Source organism: Silurus aristotelis (assembly GCF_946808225.1).
Source record: "Silurus aristotelis genome assembly, chromosome: 10".
NCBI classification, from domain to species: domain Eukaryota; kingdom Metazoa; phylum Chordata; class Actinopteri; order Siluriformes; family Siluridae; genus Silurus; species Silurus aristotelis.
This window is the reverse complement of record NC_139583.1, coordinates 11,488,403-11,507,755: the sequence shown is the minus strand read 5'-3', so window position 1 is coordinate 11,507,755 and position 19,353 is coordinate 11,488,403. Positions and strand designations below refer to the sequence as shown.

At 40.9% G+C, this 19,353-nt stretch overlaps 1 protein-coding gene across 1 annotated transcript; it reads right to left on the bottom strand.

Annotated features, from left to right (window-relative positions):
- Positions 1-1,074: 1,074 nt before the first annotated feature.
- slc17a8 (solute carrier family 17 member 8) lies at positions 1,075-11,178 on the bottom strand. The gene is made up of 12 exons (XM_083553226.1): positions 10,681-11,178; positions 8,794-9,049; positions 7,969-8,087; positions 7,135-7,249; positions 5,267-5,354; positions 4,316-4,402; positions 3,767-3,909; positions 3,533-3,682; positions 3,051-3,183; positions 2,829-2,939; positions 2,615-2,742; positions 1,075-2,386 (listed from the first exon to the last, which is right to left on the bottom strand). The coding sequence occupies exons 1-12, from the start codon at positions 10,779-10,781 to the stop codon at positions 2,153-2,155; spliced, it is 1,665 nt and encodes a 554-aa protein (XP_083409352.1). The 5' UTR covers positions 10,782-11,178; the 3' UTR covers positions 1,075-2,152.
- Between the last annotated feature and the right edge of the window lie 8,175 nt (positions 11,179-19,353).

The window sequence follows — 19,353 nt, the reverse complement described above, 5'->3', positions numbered from 1 at the left end:
AACAGTGTCATACTTTATAGGACAGTGTCTGACAATTAATATTACATTAAATCTACATGCAACTTACTGGTTTAGAATCTGACCAAATCATAAAACCTCAGATAAGAGGCAAAATGGTGAGATAAAACAATCAAAGAGCTCTTCCAACTGGGAAACTGCTTATTTAACATGAACCATCTCTAAAAAATGTGGAAATGGAAGACTATAATATGACCAATGACCTTGAACCTTTGCAAGGTTTATTTGAATGTAGACTCATTAACATGCTCTAGCAGGCTGTGGTGTGGCCAAGAATGGAACACCAAAGGAGTTATTCAAAAGTTTTTTGTTTTTTTTTATCCCTGCGACACACTGTACCTAAAATGTACAAAAAGTAAATAATCTAAATGCACTTCTAGAGTTTTTTTTTTTTATTTGTATGCATTGTAGAATATTGAACTGAGAAAATTGTAGTCAGTTGATAAAAAAATATGTTGCCGGAATAACATGTTGAGTAGGCTGAAAATTGATAAAGAAAAGGATGTTTACTTCTACATGACACAGACCAGCAAAGATTTGTTAGCTCCTAATAATGACTGGGTTAGCCAATTTAAGCAATTCAGCATAAACATGCAAGGGTGAGTAGAACAGCATGATAACACGAACAGCTCACAAGATAGAGTCTCTGTTACTGAGCATCACTGTTTCCTTACTTGGCTCATTAGTGGTAGAAAAGTACCACAAAAACTCTTTCTCTAAAAAATATGACAAAAAAATATATGATTATAATGAAATAGATATGACCATAGTTTTTCCAGGGGTATATTATTAGCAAAAGATTATCTCTCTTCTAAAAAAAAAATCAGCTTTTTATTCGTCATATTAGAGAAAATTGTGTACAATTTATAAACGTTTATTTTATAATAATCAATAATAATAATAATAATAATAATAATAATAATAATACAAAGAAGAAGAATTGCAATTAAATAAACTTCATTTTTGGAATTAATTATGCAAATCAACTGAATAAATAAATAAATAAATACATACATAGACAATATGAATCAATACAATGACTTTATTTGCCTTAAATTAAACGGATAATAATAACCGCAATAACGTTACACTTAAACATCCATTTTATTAATACATTTACAATGACAAGAGGACTAAGCTGTGCTTATAAAAGAGGCACGTTGCTGGTTTTAAATTATTACCTTTTTATCTTAAACTGGTGTTGAATTGGTACAGTTATGTAATCAAAAGGCATAGCATAAATGCTATATTTATATGAACTGGGTGTTCATTGTGCAATTCCATTAAGTCTAGATGCATCTAAACAATACATGTTAACAAGATCCATGACACATTAAAATAAATGTTGGTGTTTTGGTTGATTTGCCAGGTTTAGAAACAAAGCTGCAGGTTGCCCAAACATTAGCAATGCAAAGAAGGCAAGCTCATCATGATCATTATAATTCAGTATAAATATTTACACAAATTTGATATTTACCTTTTATTGCATAGGTTACAACAACAGGCCTTAATAACCCAAATTCAAATAACAATATACAGTACATATATGCATAATTTTTACTTATTGACTATCAACGGGGATAAATGTCAAGTTAATAATGTGATTTCTATGATAATTTTATGCCACTGCTTTACAATATATTGAGTCTTGGATGTGTATATTAATTTATAATAATTAATTCATAAAAAATCTTTTCTTTTTGGTCTTTTTGGATCTGCAGAATTCTTAAAAATGAAATATGAAGAAAGAGACAAAATATTACGAACATACTCATTTTCTCAGCATAGCCAATCACATAACCACAGATACTCATGTCTAACTGAACTCATCAATGGGCTTATAAAGTTTCAGGGAGGATGTGTGAAAAGTCAAAAATAAGCCAAAATAAAATTAATTGCAAAAAAATCATATTGCACAGCCACATGGGTAATGTTGCATGGATTCATTAAAGTTGTTAATTTTAATATCATCATCTCAGAAGCACATCAGGAGGGTGAGGGGAGTCCTGGGATTCCTCATGAACCCCAAATGTTCTCCTGATAGTCTTGTTTATCTTAATGTAATTGCCCCCTTTTATCTTCCTCCTGCGTGTTCAGGCTTCTTTTCTTTTTCCAGCCTTTTTTGCCTTGAGTTCTATGTAGTGGCTCCATAAGACTTCATCTTGTTGATGCTGAGGGAGCTGTCACAGCTGGGTTCCGTCTCCTGAGCAAGTTCATCTTCTCCAATGATGCCGCACTTTTCTTCACTGGTGCTCTCGGGGTCAGCCCAGTCTTGTTTTTCACCCGATGCAAAGATGGCATAAAAGATCACGCCGCAATAATGGACCATAGAAGCAATCACGAACACGTTCTGCCATTCTCGACGGGTCTGTTCAAAGTAAGAAAATGCATGCCATTAAACAGGACCTCAATCATACCAGACAAACAATGCAGCCTGAAGCAAAGATGTCCCAAAACACATCTATTTAAAAACTTCGCTAGACTGCAGTATTTCATAATTGCTGTCTACTGGTAAAACATTGATACCTTGAAACGTGTCCTTTGCTGTAAACCACTGTATGCACATGCACATATCAACAATTAGAGGAGCACCCACTTTGTGTTTGGTTAGTGCTCCAACGATGAGAGGACACACCATACCAGACAGTGTGCCTACGCCATTGGAGATTCCCATCAGGATACTGGCATAACGGGGAGCAATGTCGAGGTGATTCACGTTGAAACCTGACATTCATATTAAACACTTTATTGATGTGTTTCTAATGGATATGATTAACCAATACATTATCTGATGCTCATGTTATTCCAACCTGATATGGCAAAGCCGCTGAATCCCACTGCCAGGACAAGAAATGATATCGCTATTCCACGTGTATGTGAGAATCCCACCACCAACAGCAATGTGGCTTCCATCCCAAAACCTAAAAGCCACACATTTAGGAAGGGAGCACTGGTTCATCATAATACTAAATCTTCAACACATCTTTGTAAAGCTATTTTTTTAAATGAACTGTTTATGAATTAGTTCCAACCTCCACAGTTCATGATCTTGCGCACAGCTGTGGTGGACAGGATTTTATTACTTCTCAAGAAGTCTGCAAGCTGCCCTCCAATCGGCACTATGATGGTCATCACCATGTGGGGCACAGCTGACAAAATGCCCACCTAAAAGGTGATACACTTATATGTTGAATACCAGCTCCCAAAAAAAGGGTCCTGGGAAATGGCAAGTTTAAATTCTAACAATTTTTCAGCCATCTGTAGCCAGAAATGGTACATTTTTATATGCCAGTTAAGGGAACCTGTAAATTCATGTCTGTAGAAAAGGGCAGTAAGCACTATGCTCTTATTTTTTTATCTACCACAAAAGGGGCAGCATTTTGAAAAGATGCAGGCTGGCTTAATGTGTCTTGGAAGAAACACTGCTAGACATTTGCAAATTACAATTTAGACTTTTGAAATTCATATTTGTTGCATGAATTATAGTTAAAGTTCAAGATAAAATCAGGCTCACCTTACTGATGGGGAAACCAAAAACCTCCTCAAAGTAAGCTGGTTGGCTTATAAGCAGGAGATAGAAGGTCCAGCTGCGACAAAAGTTGGCCACAATAATGGCATAGACTGGCATTGAGGTAAAGAATTGTCGCCATGGAGTCTTGAATTTCTAAAGAAAAAGCAATCATGGCATCTATGTTTTTTAAACATCTGCATTTAAATTTGTTTTGACATTTGGTTTTTAGTGTTTTACCTCAGTAGCACTTAATAAGTTGACCCCTTCTCCAATTGAGGACTCAATGTAGATTCTCTCTTGTTCACTAATAGTAGGATGCACAGCTGGGCTATCATAGGCAAGCAATAGCCAGAACATATACCATATGATACCAAAGACCCCTGAAAAATACAAAATTGGTTACGTTTATTGTGCACTAAATAAAATTTGTAATAAAAAAATTTTTTTTAATGCAAACATTATGAATAGAGGTCACTAGTAATCAGAATTCATTTACAGCTCACTCGCCATAAAGATGTTGTTTGTTGCACAAACCCAGGATTACAGTTTGATTCTGTTAATTTTTAAAACTCATATCATTTATATGATTTTTATTACTTTCACTTTTCCATTTTATTTTCTTCCAAATAGGTAACACTTAAATGTTGTAAGAATAGAAAAAAAAACTTTACACTGTTATATCTTATTTGTATATTTGTTTCAGTCCCAACAACTTAGATTGGTCAGTTTCTTTCATTTAAAAAGTGACCGAACATGTGATTCAAAAAACCTAAAAATTGATCTTACCATAAATGTAGAAAACAGAGGGCCAGCCGACATACTGCACTAGCACTCCTGCCAGAGGCATGGCAATCACAGCACCTGCATATGAGCCTGTCAAACAGAACCCACATGAGAGTAGTTAGTGTGTCACCCACACCGAAGCCCTGGATTCTTTTAGCTGAGCGGTAATTACATCAAGTCTTCCATGCAATGCATTAGGGGCCTGAAATGGTTGCAAACATAGAGGAAAAAATTAACAAGGATCTGTTGTTGTAGAAATATTTCATTTTCTGAATCTGTTGAGGATGGTGGTATATGACTTTGTTGGGAAATGCTGCAACTATATGATTATGATGCTACATGAACTACATGATTATAGCTAACATGTGCAGGATAGCTTACAAGCATTAGGAGTAGAACAATAGAATCCAGCATGGTTTTAGGCAGAGAAGAGTGTACTTCTTGATTTATATCAATAACAGAAGGCCTCCTGTACATTCAGAAGGTACCCACCATAGCCATTCATTAGCAGTGTCAAGAGCAGTATGAAGAATGGGTTGTCATGGTACCATTTTGTGTGTGTGTGTGTGTGTGTGTGTGTGTGTGTGTGTGTGTGTGTGTGTGTGTGTGTGTGTGTGTGTGTGTGTGTGTGTTTGGGGGTGGGGTAGGGGGGTGGGTGGAGGTCTGTAATGAGCAGACAAACATCTGCAAAACAAAACAGCTGAACCGGCTTTAATACACGGACACTAAAACTGTGTGTAGGGTGCTTAATTACTCTTTGAGTATCTCTCAGTCCTTGTTTTCATCTCATTTTCACATTATAAATGAGTTGACACATAGGGAGGAAACAGAAGTGTGGGTAAAAAATGTAGCATTCATTCAGGATGCATAGTAAACCCACATTTATGCCACTTAATTATTTACTGATCAATATTGCTTCCAGTGTGTTTAGTTATCTGTTATATATGTACTCACCACAAAATGATGTGGTTGCCAGGCGACTTCTTTCTAGTGGAGGCGCCCATTTGCTCCACATGCCATGGCAAGCTGGGTAGGTAACTCCCTGGAACACAAAAAAGAGATTTCTTTTTATCTGACAGGACTAGACAGACTTTATATCAGCAAACTGTACTTCTTTAAATCTGTGTTCCTCGTCATAATAAATGCAATATTAGAGGAATGTAGCCAGGGGTAGTTCAAATCCACCTACCACAGAGTACAGGAAACTACATTTACAATATATACAATGCAGTTTGCATTATACTTTATCATTAGTCTCAGGCTTAAGATCCTCCCCAAAGAGCACTGAGCACCTTGGAAACGTTTATGGGAAAATGCCTCATGGACATTAAGGTTAAATACTTCAATTTGAACCAACTTTCAACAGGGCAACATACAGCATAGGGCAACATACAGTATAGTCACTCATCACAAATGTATGAAATCATAGGCTGACTGAATTATAAGCTTATCATGTTTATCTTCATTACCTGCTTTATTCTGGGCAGGGTCTTTGTGGTATAAGTTAATAGAATTTTAAGACATTCAATTATTGTAGAAAATTTGTATGCTACAAAATATAAAACAGCCTAATTAACAGAGTTATTTGGACTAGTCAGTACTCTCTGTCTGGAGTAGCTGCTCAGATTGGTCAGAATTCTTTCTTTCTGGGAGTGGGCCCATGTGCAGTTCTAATTTGTTCAGTGTTATTGTGTAAGCCAGCCACTGGGTTCATCCAAATGCAAGTGGAGAGCATGCATATGCTACTGCCATTCCGTATCCTCCATCATTACATCATTTGTATACCACCTGAATACCAACATCAGGCAGAGACTCTTAGCCTCCAACCCCCTCAACACAACCCCCTCAATTTGTATTGGTTTGTTAACTCACCTCAATTTACACCATTACATCAAGAAAATTGCTGCTTATGTATGCGTGCATGATCCTAGGCATGTATTCATTTGATTATATGTTTCCAACTTAAGCCAGCTCATTTTGGTCAAGAAAAATTGTGGCTATGAACTGATTAATAAGGACTGAAGCAGGTCACCAAGAAGTTCATTACTCCCTGCACTGGAAGAATTTGTGGCGTTTGCGGTAAACATGACTTAAGGACTATTTACACCATCTGTGTTCTGGTTCTTTGTAAATGAGTTATTATGTGACATCCCGGATTGTGAAATGAGTGGGAAACAATTCCTTAGATAACTACAGTGGTGGGGTTACATTAATGACAACTTCTGGTATTTCTAGAACCCAGAGGAACACACTTCATGGGAAGTCTGTGTTGGTGGGACATTTGGAGCACAAAGCTAAACAGTGAGGCCAAGATGGTCACTTTTACCTCATGACTGTTTCTCTCTCAGGTAATGTGTGGTTCCCTATGAGTGTGTGCATGATGCATGTCTCTTTCTTCACTATGCAAAAAATATCAAAAGAATCACAAGCATATCACAAATATTTCACAATAAACGCATTTAATATGCTTTAGGGTCTGAATTTTATTTAAAATCTGATGTTTTGTATTTCCTGTCAGTGAAGGAGACTATGAAAAGCAGAATCTTTTCCTCAGATTTAAATACAATTGCTAGCCTCTTTTACAATTGCTAGTACAATTTCCCTTTGTTTAAAGCCTGTAATTTTCTTACTTGTATTTTATAGTTGTGGTTTTGTATTTAGTATTATTTTAGCTTTGGCTCTGTATTACTGTTGTTAATGTGTTTACCTCTGGATGTAATAACACCCATAAAATAAACAATTGTGGGCAATTAAAGATAAATATAGTTTTTTCCTGAGAAAAAACTCAGGAATGAGTTTAAACAAATCATTAATGCACTGACCTCTACCAGTCCCTGCAAGATTCGCACAAACAAGACACAGCCATAGTGGACCCTCGCTGCTGATGGGATGAACATATTCAGAATTGATGTCAAAAAAATAGCAGCTCCAAACACCCTGAGAAAACATGGAGAGAAACTGTGAGCCATTTTTATTATTTTTAATTATTTAGCAGAAATTATAAGTGAACATCATATGGCTTATGGCTAAAGACTATTCAATAATACTAGCTGATAATGACGTGTAAAATTTTGTCAGTAAAATTTTGACTGGTATTTGGCCAGCAATATCTCTGCAACAAAGTATGAAAAAAACAAACTTCAATAAAGCCTTTATGAAGAACATTTTGGTGGACATTTTGAAACCACGGATGAGTCATACGGCAAAGAGCCATTTTCTGATTTGTTCACTTATTTTTGTCACCCTTTACTTCATCATTTTATCTTTTTCCCACCACAAAATCATGTGTAAGTGACACTTGTAATATTCTAAAGGCTGATGTTTCAGGGAGAGATCTGCGACAGGATCTTTCATTATTAACTCTGTCAGCCTTGTGTCCTCTTTTTCCTGTGAGGCTTTTATTACAAGAGCACTATCACACCTCTCATCAACACACCACACCGCTTTAACCCTTGCAGTCCTGACCAGGTGTTGGTCCTCCCGGTAATCTGTACATAAATAGTCTGTTATATGATACTATTTAGTGACTCAGTATTGACCAGACTTTAAGTGCCCTTGCTATCAGGAAAGATAGTGTGAAAACTCAGTTTCATGCACAGCTAACTCTTTTCTTTTATATGGCTTGTGGGGATGTGCTCCAAGAGGATTGGGCTCACCTGTTCGCAGCTAGCTTGTTGGAAATGAAGCCTCCTGGGATTTGAGTAACAATGTAACCCCAGAAAAACGAGCCATGTATCAACCCTACTGTCTCAGGGTCCCAGTTAAACTGGGCAGGCTGGAAAAAAAGTATGAAACAACAATTATTAAACATATGCAGTGACCAAGTATCACAAAACTGAGATTCCAATGGATTTATAACAGGGAAATCTGAAGGAGGCAAAGAGAAAAAGAAGTGATCAAGTTAATCGTATTTCCTTTTAATCAGGCCACCGGAAATTGCAGTAGCTAACGACACAGAAACTCATTTATAAGTTTTCAGCTAAAATCAAAACCAAGATAATCTCTTATCAGCCCAGCTGAACGGGTTAATTATTTTGTCTTCTGCATAAAAACTGTAGCCTTAATTCAGAGAGGGAGGGTCTTAAGTCAAACAGTTCTACATAGAGATAGAGATGGGAGAGAAATACACTGTTCATAAAGGGCATTTGTTTACATCAGGGTTTTTTCTGTTGGACAGCATTATAGTAAATGAGGTAGAAAAGGAGGTCCTGCTTTAATCCTGAGCCCAGGTTACAGTCTATGTGGAATTTTATTGTCTCTTGTTCACATAGGTTTCTGATGGGTTTTCTGTTTTTCTTCAACCTCTCAAAAAAGCTGGTATGTAAATTGACTAGTCTAAATTGATCTTTTTTTGTGAATGGTGCTTTGAATGGACTGGAACCACATTGGCATCACTTATGCTCTGGGGCCCTCAGCAACACTGACATGGATAAAGTGATTACTGAAAACAAATAAACAAATGAATGTGTTCCTTTATTCACTTGCATAACAGCAGTCCCGTTGATGTACACCGTGTTGTTGTTGACCATTTCGACGATGGCCACACCCAGATTGCAGCGAATACCAAATGAGATGCAGAAACCCAGGCCACTGAGAATGGCAATGATGTAGCGCTTGGGAATGCCGAAGCAGCCACAGTCGAGCAGTGGGGGACTGCTGTCTGAAGCTGACACAGGCCTACCATCTTCTGTTAACTCTATCGGTGCCTCCTCATCTGCATTGGTGCCATCAATCTTCCTGCATAGAGGTAGAAGAGAATTCAAGGAGGAAGTTTTCACTTATGGTAGTTGTTTATTTGCCAACTTGTGCATTTGTCAACTAGTTCTAGTTTTAAACTGTTTTCTGCCTCAGTATATGCTTTCCTCTAATGAAATCCTGTCTGGAATCAGCGAGGTCAAAATGTGACAAAGCATGTGACTCCAGAAACGTTATGCAGTGTATCTTTAGTCACTCGCTCACTTTTCACTCATGCACTCATGCTCCATTATGGAATCTCCATCTCACCTTTTATGCTCCATCTAAAAGCTATGACTTTCATCAGGTCTAATCTTAAATGCACACCTGAATTCATGGCTTTCAGACAATGCAGAGAATTCATTGAAAGTTTAATGGAACAACCGAGCACTGCTGAAATTGGTTTAATACCGTTATTTGTGAACTTATTTGTGAAGGTTTTTTTTATTATGATGAATTATCAGGGTCATGGGAAAGACTGAGAAACTGGAAGACCTCTTTAGGTCTGTTTTAGCTCACAACTAAAGAACAAATTGTATGAACACAATGACAAGCTTATAATTCCATTCTGTTGTCAAGCATTACATTTTCAAAACCAATTACAAAGAGAAAGTCTTTCCTTTCACCCCTGCTTATTCAAGCACTACAATAAGTTGATCTGCAAAAAGAGAATATACAGTATATAATATACAGTACAGTGAGTGACAAATTATATACAAGAGACCATTTATATGTACTTCAATCACTGATTTTTACAGTTACAGGTATATGGTTAACTGGTTGTCTATATATGACAAATTATTTTGGTACAGTCAGATATGAAAACTGAACCATTGCTCTTTAGGATTTTGCAACATAAACAGCACACTATTAACTTGACTTAGTGAACTTCACTTCCACAATGATGACTGTATTCTTCCAAAATGATAGATTTACCACTATCTCTGCATATTAAAAATACAAATCCGTAAATAGCGGGTTCCACGTCAAGTTTTGTGATTTAAAGAATGTGCCGACAGTTCACTCAGCAGAATCTCTGCACCATCTGTAGTGTGTATGACAGAATATTACCTGGGCACAGGAAATTATTCACTATCTCTTTTATCAGTTTGTCTTATTTTTGACAGTGATCTTCCAGTCATATTACGTTTACAAGTACAATATACTACTGTGAATGTGTGTAACTGAAAGCATCATCACCATTTAAGATTGAGACACTACACTACATTCACATATACAGTGCATATACATTATATACAGTATATACTTAGTTTATATTTCAAATGCTAGGTTAATCATTTTGATCTTAAAGGCAGACTCCAGACACAAAGATTACAGAAGTAGTACCAGTAATTCAGAGGACTGGAATAAACAGCATAGAAATGTAAAATGTTAACAAACAAACAATTATTATTCAGCACATGATAGAATAGAAGCAAGAATTTAAGTCTATAATACAACTGAGAGGTTTATATTGAAAAGCTCATAGGGAAAACTCTCAAAATATTTTCGAATTGCAAAAAATTATGTTATTTTAAACTTTTTTACAGCAGAAAGGCAACATTAAGTGTTATACAGATATACAGATAAATGCCTTATGGGACAGATGCTGTGCTCAATAATTCCATACGTACCTCTGCAGGTTCCCCATAGAGTCCCCCACTGCGTACTTCATCTCCTCCTTCCCCGGCTTCAGCACCTTCTCCTTCAATCCTGCAAGTCCTCCGAACGGCATCACGTCTCCCTTTGCCTTGCTCTTCTACACACCTGCGTCCCTGTCTTGCTCTGGTTTTGCCAAATAGGCAACAGGTCCACTAGGCATCAATGCTCATCCTCTCCTGGTTGGGCTGGTGTGACTGAGGTGCAGTGGAAGGGAGGTGGGATGCTGCGCCTTGATGCTCTACTCGCACTAGATTGGTGGCACTAGCTGGAAGTGCATGGAACTAAACATTTAATGCCCTCAGACGTCCTTGGCAGTCCAGGGTTCTCTGTGAACTTGCTGACTTGGCATGAGCATAAAGAAGCACCTTAAATAGCTCCAATCTGGTCGAAAGAGGAAAGGCCCTCTACAAAACTATATCATTGTGCATCAGGACACTTAATATTCCAGGAAAAGCTTTTTTTGCCTTTCCTAAGTTAGGATACCTGCATTTCCTCCAATCTTCACTCTCCAGGGCTTGTCCCATTTAGAGCAGGTCAGTAAGACAGGCAGCCTCAGGTCATTAAAGATTTAAGGCAGAGTAAGGAAGGTAGGCTCAGTGTTGTATGATATGAGCAGGTGTAACCAGAGACAGAGCTTTCTTTTCTCAGACCTATAATCATTCTGTGTTGGTATAACAAAGCCAAAGCAGGTTAAAAAGTGTCAGCACTATCAATGCCACACCGATGTAAGTATTTAGAATGCAGCCTTCAACCACCAGAACTAGAAGTAGTTAATTATAAGTCAAAGATAGATTTTAAATCCTGTATGTGTTTATTCAAGAGTCATCAAACCTGTTGTTTGAAGAATATAATCAAGGCTGAAAAGCTTAGCTATACTGTAGGTTTAATCTTTGACATAATCGGACAACAGCTTCAAGCTTCTGTCATCAAATCTTCAAATCATCAAATCTTTAGCGTACGCCCCTTTACAAATGCCCTTCGATAAATGTCATAGCTAGCCTGAGTATATTAACTTGTATAAGCAAAACTACGGTGTGTATTTAATTTAAACAGGCCTTTATGTTGAGAAAGTGTGTAAATAGTGAATTTCTTTTGATTCTGTTCATCATTTTATTGCATGAAATGATCATGAAAATGTATCTAATTTCTCTTCCCATATTTTTCTTTTAAACGAGTCATTTGCTTTTGCATGATGAAACCAAGAACTGCAAATTCCTAAGTGGCCGTGCGACACCTAGTGGTTTTGTGGAGGAAATAGTGATCAATGCAATGGTTTTGAAACAATCTTTACTTTCTGTTACTTTGTAAAAAACAAAAAACAACAACAAAAAACCTGCTAATAAATGTACAAGTATGTATTCTGATGTATATAGAGCAAAATAAATAAAGTGGTCTTAAAAGGCAGAATTAGTCACCTGATCTTGAGTCAAATGGCCATGCTTTTCAAGACAGAATTGACTACAAAACTGATGCAGCAAGAACAAGAACGAGCAGCAACTAATAGTGGCTGCTATAAAGACCTGGAAACCATCTTGCGGGAAATTCAGAATCGGTGATGTTTATGGTTTTCAGACCAAAATATTAAAGTATTAAAATATGGTTAAAAACCCTGTATTATATTTAGTTTGTTTGTAATTCCTTAACATTTAATGCAATATTTCTGTTGAGAAAAAAAAAAAAAGTTTGAAGTCTACCCTTTTATTTAAATCTTGGTTGCTTTATGTAAGAACCATCATGGTGGCTTACTGTGGCAAAATTCTAAAAACTGTGTCGCTGTCCAAATACTTATGACACTGACTGTTAAATTTGGTGTTGTGCAAGCAAAGTTTGTGAAACAAGCTAATTACTCATAATAATAATAATAATAATAATAATAATAATAATAATAATAATAATAGAAACAGTGTTTTCTTCACAGGCCACTCCTTTTTCCATCTTGTGAAAATAATACATAAAGACAAAAAATAAAAGAATAAAAATAAAAAACAACGGAGCTTGTCATGAAAAAAATGTGCCATAAAGCTTCAAATAACAAGCCTGATTTGTACAAAGTGTTGACAGTCTGTTGTAGTTGTAGTCTCTTTCCAAATATGCCAACCAATTGTCTCCTCACAAAAATACTTGATCATATCAACTAACACACATCTGTTTATGCGAAACTTTTATATACACAATTACTATTGGAATCTCTTGCAGTTGGTACCAGTGACCTGTTGCAGAAAATTTATTAAAAAACTGAACAGCACAGTGGTGTAAATAGCCAAAATGTATCTAGCTGATATGCAAATTTTATCATGATCTCCACAGATTATTGAGATTGTTGCGATTATTTGAGATGGTGAGAAAAGGATAACTTCATATTATTTGCTTTCAAATATTCCAATTGTGGCAGCGGGGGCGTGGCCGAGCGTCGGTTTGTCAATGGGGGCGGGGCAGGACGCAGGTAAGCGGGGATTTGCCTCAACTGCAACTAATAAAACCTGATGTCTGTGCTTTCGTTTCAGTGATCAGGGGGCGCATAAAAGCCGAGGGAGCGGAGGTGTGTGTGTGTGTGTGTGTGTGTGTGCCAGTAGTGCCGTGTGAGCACTGAGCGACCAGACACCAGTGTGATAAAGCAAAAAAGCATTGAATAAAGAACGGCGGTGACGCCGGTGAACCGACCTGTTGTGGCTGTCCTTTTTCCTCCCTCCCACTCGCTCTCCCACAGTGGTGTCGAAACCCGGGAAAAAGGAACGAGGGGTTGGGCAGAGATGGAACCGTTACCGCTGGTGGAACTAGTAAAGGCGATTGCGGAGCTCTAGCAGACCCAGCATCAGGCGCTTCTCCCGGTGCGTGAGCAGGAGCAACGGTTCGAAGCGGCGGTCCGAGCCCAGACGGAGGACCAGGCAGCGTTCCGTGAGGCTCTGGGGGCGAGAGAGCGCGGACAAGGTCAGGGATCGCGTCGTCTTGCAGCAGTTCGTCGCACGTCTTCCGCCGCGGAGTGGGTTCAGTGCCAGAGACCGGAAACCGTCGAGTTGCGGTGCAGCTGGCCGAGTACCACCTAGCGGCGTACGCGGCGACGGGCGCCACTTCAGGATCCGCCGATGATCCCTTTCCATCACTACTGCCTGGCTCCTCCCCCTCTCCCCCTATTCCCCTACCCCGGAGACGGGGGCCATTTCCCTCGAAGCCGGTGGTGCGGCCACGAGCCCCTCCCTCTTCTGTTTCCGCTTCCACTTCCTCTGCTTTTTCTCACAGATCTGTGCCTCTATCTCCACAGGTGGGTGAGGCAACTCGCGCGGGGGCGGAGCGGAAGCCTGGGCCAGTCTGTTGGTGCCACCGGCTGCCCCAGATCAAGCGGGAACGTACCGCATACCGGAGATCTCACACCAGGCGTTGCTGGACTCGGGCTGTGAACAGACCGCCATCCACCAAAGCCTGGTGCGGTGCGAGGTATTGGACGCGGCACGTTGGGTGAAGGTGAGGTGTGTGCACGGGGATGTTTACGAATATCCGGTGGTGGTCATTGTGGTTCGCTTCGGGGGAGAAAACCATAGAGTGGAGGCGGCGGTTAGTCCTCGCCTCCCCCATCGGCTGATCTTGGGCACGAACTGGTCCGCGTTTTTGCGCATACTTCAGGAAGTATGCGCGGATGGGACATGCGATTCGGGGAAGCCGAGCGAGACGCGCGCTGTGTTGGCTGGGGAGGCGGAGCCGGAAACGCCCGTCCTGCCCCCCGCGGATTCTGCCCTATGGGAGATCTCTCCCGGGGATTTCCCCCTCGAGCAGTCGCGGGACGACACGCTCCGACACGCCTTCGAGCAGGTAAGAGCAATCGATGGTCAGCGGATCCAGCCTGATAGCGTGCTTTCGTATCCCTACTTTGCCGTCATTCGTGATAAACTGTACCGAGTGATGCGGGACACGCAAACCGGTGAAATTTCGACCCAGTTGCTGGTCCCAAAAAGCCGCAGGGAGCTTTTGTTTCATGCAGTTTACCACAATCCGATGGCAGGCCACCTGGGCTGCGCGAAAACGCTAGATCGCCTAACGGAGCGGTTCTACTGGCCAGACATTCACGGTGATGTACGTCGGTGGTGTGCGGCATGCCGGGAATGCCAGCTGGTAAACCCACCGGCCATCCCTAAAGCGCCTTTACGACCCCTGCCCCTGATTGAAGTCCTGTTCGAGAGAATCGGTATGGACCTTATCGGTCCGTTAGAGCGAACCGTGCGCGGGCATCGCTTCGCGTTGGTCCTAGTTGGTCCTCACGAGGTTTTTTCCCTGTTTGAATTGCTTTACGGCCGTAAGCCGTGCGGAGTACTAGACGTGCTCCGGAAAAATTGGGAGGAGGGACCTTCGAGCGCAAAGAACGAGATCCAATACGTCCTGGACCTGAGAGCAAAACTCCATTTACTGGGACAATTAACCTTGGGGAATTTGCTACAGGCGCAGGAATGGCAAGCCCGGCTGTACGACAAGGGGCTTAGGCAATTCTCACCTGGGGACAAGGTCCTCGTTCTGCTACCCACGTCGAGCTCTAAATTACTCGCCAAGTGGCAAGGGCCTTTCGTGATTACATGGCGGGTGGGGGATGTTGACTATGAGGTGCGGCGCACAGACAGGGGCGGGGCGCTCCAGGTGTACCACCTCAATCTCCCGAAACCGTGGAGCGAGGCAGTGCCTGTGTCTCTAGCGACAGTGATCCCAGGGAGGGAACCTGCCTCAGTCCCCTGTGGAGACCACCTCTCGCCGTCGCAGAGAGCACAGGTCGCAGAATTACAGCAACAGTTTGCGGACGTATTCTCTCCCCTGCCTGGGCGTACGACTCTCATAGAACACCATATCGAGACATCTCCCGGGGTCGTGGTGCGCAGTCGCCCGTACCGCCTGCCCGAACACAAAAAAACGTGGTACGGGAGGAACTTCAGGCCATGCTCGACATGGGGGTGGTCGAGGAGTCCCACAACGAATGGAGCAGCCCGGTGGTCTTAGTTCCCAAGCCCGACGGGTCGGTCCGGTTCTGTGTGGACTATCGTAAGGTCAACGCGGTGTCTAAATTCGACACGTATCCAATGCAATGACGAGCTGCTTGATTGGTTAGGTGCGGCTCGCTTTTATTCGACACTGAATTTAACCAAGGGATATTGGCAGATCCCCTTGACGCCAATATCCCGGGAAAAAAACAGCTTTCTCCACTCCGTTTGGTTTACACCAGTTTGTAACACATCCGTTCGGTTTGTTCGGAGTCTGATGGACCAGGTTCTCTCTGCCCGCACAACGGTTACGCCGCTGCGTATCTAGATGACATTGTCATTTACAGCAATGACTGGCAGTGGCATCTGCAACATCTCAGGGCGGTCCTGCGGACCTTGAGACGGGCAGGGCTCACAGCGAACCCGAAGAAGTGCGCGATTGGGCGGGTGGAGGTACGGTATCTGGGTTTCCACTTGGGTCATGGGCAGGTGCGTCCCCAGATTGACAAGACGGCAGCGATTGCGGCCTGTCCGAGACCTAAGATCAAAAAGGAGGTGAGACGGTTCCTGGGGCTGGCGAACTATTATAGGAGGTTCATCCCTATGTTTTCGGACATCACCAGCTCGCTGACCGATCTCACTAAAAAGGGAGCTCCAGATTAAAGCCGCGCTCTGCGGGGGTCCGCTTTTGCATGCACCTGATTTCTCTCTCCCCTTTGTTTTGCAGACCGACGCGTCGGACGGAGGGCTGGGGGCCGTGTTGTCCCAGATGGTGGAGGGGGAGGAACGGCCGGTGCTGTTCATAAGCCGTAAGCTGTCGGTGTGGGAAAGACGGTACAGCACTATCGAGAGGGAGTGCCTGGCCATCAAATGGGCGGTCCTCACCCTCCGTTACTATCTGCTGAGACAGGCCTTCGCCCTCTGTTCGGACCACGCCCCGCTCCAGTGGCTCCATCGCATGAAGGATACCAACGCGTGGATCACTCGGTGGTATCTGGCACTTCAGCCATTTAAGTTCGAGGTGGTACACAGACCGGGGGCGCAGATGGTCATGGCCGACTTCCTCTCGCGACAGGGGGGGGGAGTCGGTGGCGGGCCGGATGGCTCCCCGGCCTGAGTCGGGCGGTGGGGGTGTGTGGCAGCGGGGGCGTGGCCGAGCGTCGGTTTGTGAATGGGGGGCGGGGCAGGACACAGGTAAGCGGGGATTTGCCTCACCTGAAACTAATAAAACCTGATGTCTGTGCTTTCGTTTCAGTGATCAGGAGGCGCATAAAAGCCGAGGAAACGGAGGTGTGTGTGTGTGTGTGTGCCAGTAGTGCCGTGCGAGCACTGAGCGACCAGACACCAGTCTGATAAAGCAAAAAAACATTGAATAAAGAACGGCGGTGACGCCGGTGAACCGACCTGTTGTGGCTGTCCTTTTTCCTCCCTCCCACTCACTCTCCCACACCAATTATTTAAAAATAATGGCTTCATTATCCAAAGTCTATTTTTACTAGGTTGTAAAGAAAGAATTTACAAAAAAGCTGCACAGAAAATGACTTATGGCTTTGTTAATAACAAAAAAAATACATTACTTAGTTTCTCATGCATATTCAAAATAACTTTTAGAGAAACTGCTCTGATAAGGGCCAGTTAAGTTGGAGAAATTTAGTTAGAAGTTAGAGGCAAATCCAAGCAAAATTTAAATCAATACAAACCCAATTGCAAAAAAGTAAAAAGAAAAAAAATGTAAAATGTAAATTTAAACAGAATGCAGTGATTTGCAAATTTCATAAACCCATGTTTTATTCACAACAGAATAAAGAAAACTTTGAATGTTTAAACTAAGGAATTGCACCATTATACAAAAAAAAAGATAATTTTGCATTTGATGTCTGAAACGCATCTCAAAAAAGTTGGGACAGGTTAAAATTTACCCCTCTGTAACATCCCTTCCTCTTTTAACAACAGTCTGTATCTGTCTGGCACCTCAGGTGAGCAGTTGCATGAGTATAAGGAGAGGATTGTTGTCACATTTGTGTATGTTACAAGATTTTAGCTGTTTAACAATTCTGGCTTTTCTTTACCATATTTTTCGCTTTAATGATGAACAAATATTTTTAATTGGTGAAAAGTCTGGACTGCAGGCAGGGCAGTTCCGCACACACACACTCTTTAGTACAAATCCATCCCGTTGAAAGAGAAGTACATGATTTAGCATTGTCTTATGCAAGGTCTTTAGTGAAAAAGACGTCATCTGCATGGAAGCATTTGATACTTTTAATCCTGCATATATATTTCAGCATTCAGCATTTATTTATGTGTTTCTGAGCCCATGCATTGATTTACATTACAGAATCATGCCTGTTTTCAATTCAGTGCCTCCTGGAAGCCCAAAGATTTTCACCCTTGAGTCTCCAGAGTCTTTCAATCTTATAATCATACTATGTACAGTAGATAAAGAGATAATCAAAGATGTAATTTGATTTTGAGGAACATTATTCTAAATGTGTGCCACAGTTTTCAGTTTTGTGCAAGTTTGTAAACCATGCTATTGGCCTGTTGCCACTTAACTTAATGAATTGCAAAACAACTTCATCATAGACAGAATAAGAAGGATTGCCCCATGGTAGTTTTCAGTTTCCCTCTCAACCTCATCTCATTCACTGCCTCCACACTGTACAGTTCCATTCCATCATCACCACAGGGCTTGGATTTATCACCAAATTGCTCAGGTTGTTGAGACCACAAGTCCCAATGCCACTTTCCAGCAGACCACAGATAATGCTGGCCACTACAGACTGGTAAGACATGAGTGGCAGGCTAGTGCACACTTAAAGAAAACCTAAGACTCCTGCTCTGTCCTTTCCTGTAGAGGGCCACTGTGTTCTCTTATTAGTCCAGGTGGTTGCTAGGAACTTGTAAATGTCCACTATCTTTACTCCTTAGCCTCATACGTTGAGGGGGGGATCTTGCCTGGCCAGAACTCCACCAACAACTACTTGGTTTTCCTGATGTTGAGATGAAAATATATGTTGTTGCAACATCCTTTGGTAAGTTTTCTGTTCCTTTTTACTTAGGTGTTTTTGGTGTTAGGCTTTGAAAAAGCAACAAAAGAACAATAGGTCATCTTGTAAATAAAGTGATTATTAATTACTAGTTATTTACACTTTTATACTTACATGAAAATGATTGTGGCAAATTATTAAGTAAAATTATTTGAACATAATGGGAAAATGTGCAAAAACAACAAGTATGCTTACATTTTTGGAGCTGTTTTGTGTCTTTAGAATTATAGCCTTTATTCTGTATATTGTTAAGTGAATATTTTAGTACAGGTGCCTATTTTATATTTACACATACATTTACAGCATTTAGCCGACACCCTTATCCGGATCGATGCACAAAAGTGTTTTGAAATCTCTATCGATAAATATATCAATACTGGTTGACTTTGTTGCAAACTTAGAATACCCTCAGACTAAACTCTTTAGATAGGAATTATAGCACACTTTTATAACACAAAGATATAACACAAACAGAAAAACAAGTGTCAGTTCAAGTGTTTGAACTTTGAACAGGAAAAGGTAGGTCTTTACCCACCTTTTAGACACCTAGGGAAAATTAATTTCACCACCTCAGCACTTGTGCAGTACTAGACAATCTCAGGAAGATGGTTCAGTGCGAAGCGTGATGAGAGTTTTGAGG

What these genes read in the sequence shown, in the direction of transcription:
- slc17a8 (XM_083553226.1), bottom strand. Translation starts at nt 10,781, where the DNA reads ATGCCGTTCGGAGGACTTGCAGGATTGAAGGAGAAGGTGCTGAAGCCG. An exon ending in GGCAACCACATCATTTTGTG is followed by an intron (nt 4,403 to 5,266) that starts GTGAGTACATAT and finishes TCTGTTTGACAG; the next exon opens with GCTCATATGCAGGTGCTGTG. An exon ending in CAAGATCATGAACTGTGGAG is followed by an intron (nt 2,940 to 3,050) that starts GTTGGAACTAAT and finishes TGTGGCTTTTAG; the next exon opens with GTTTTGGGATGGAAGCCACA.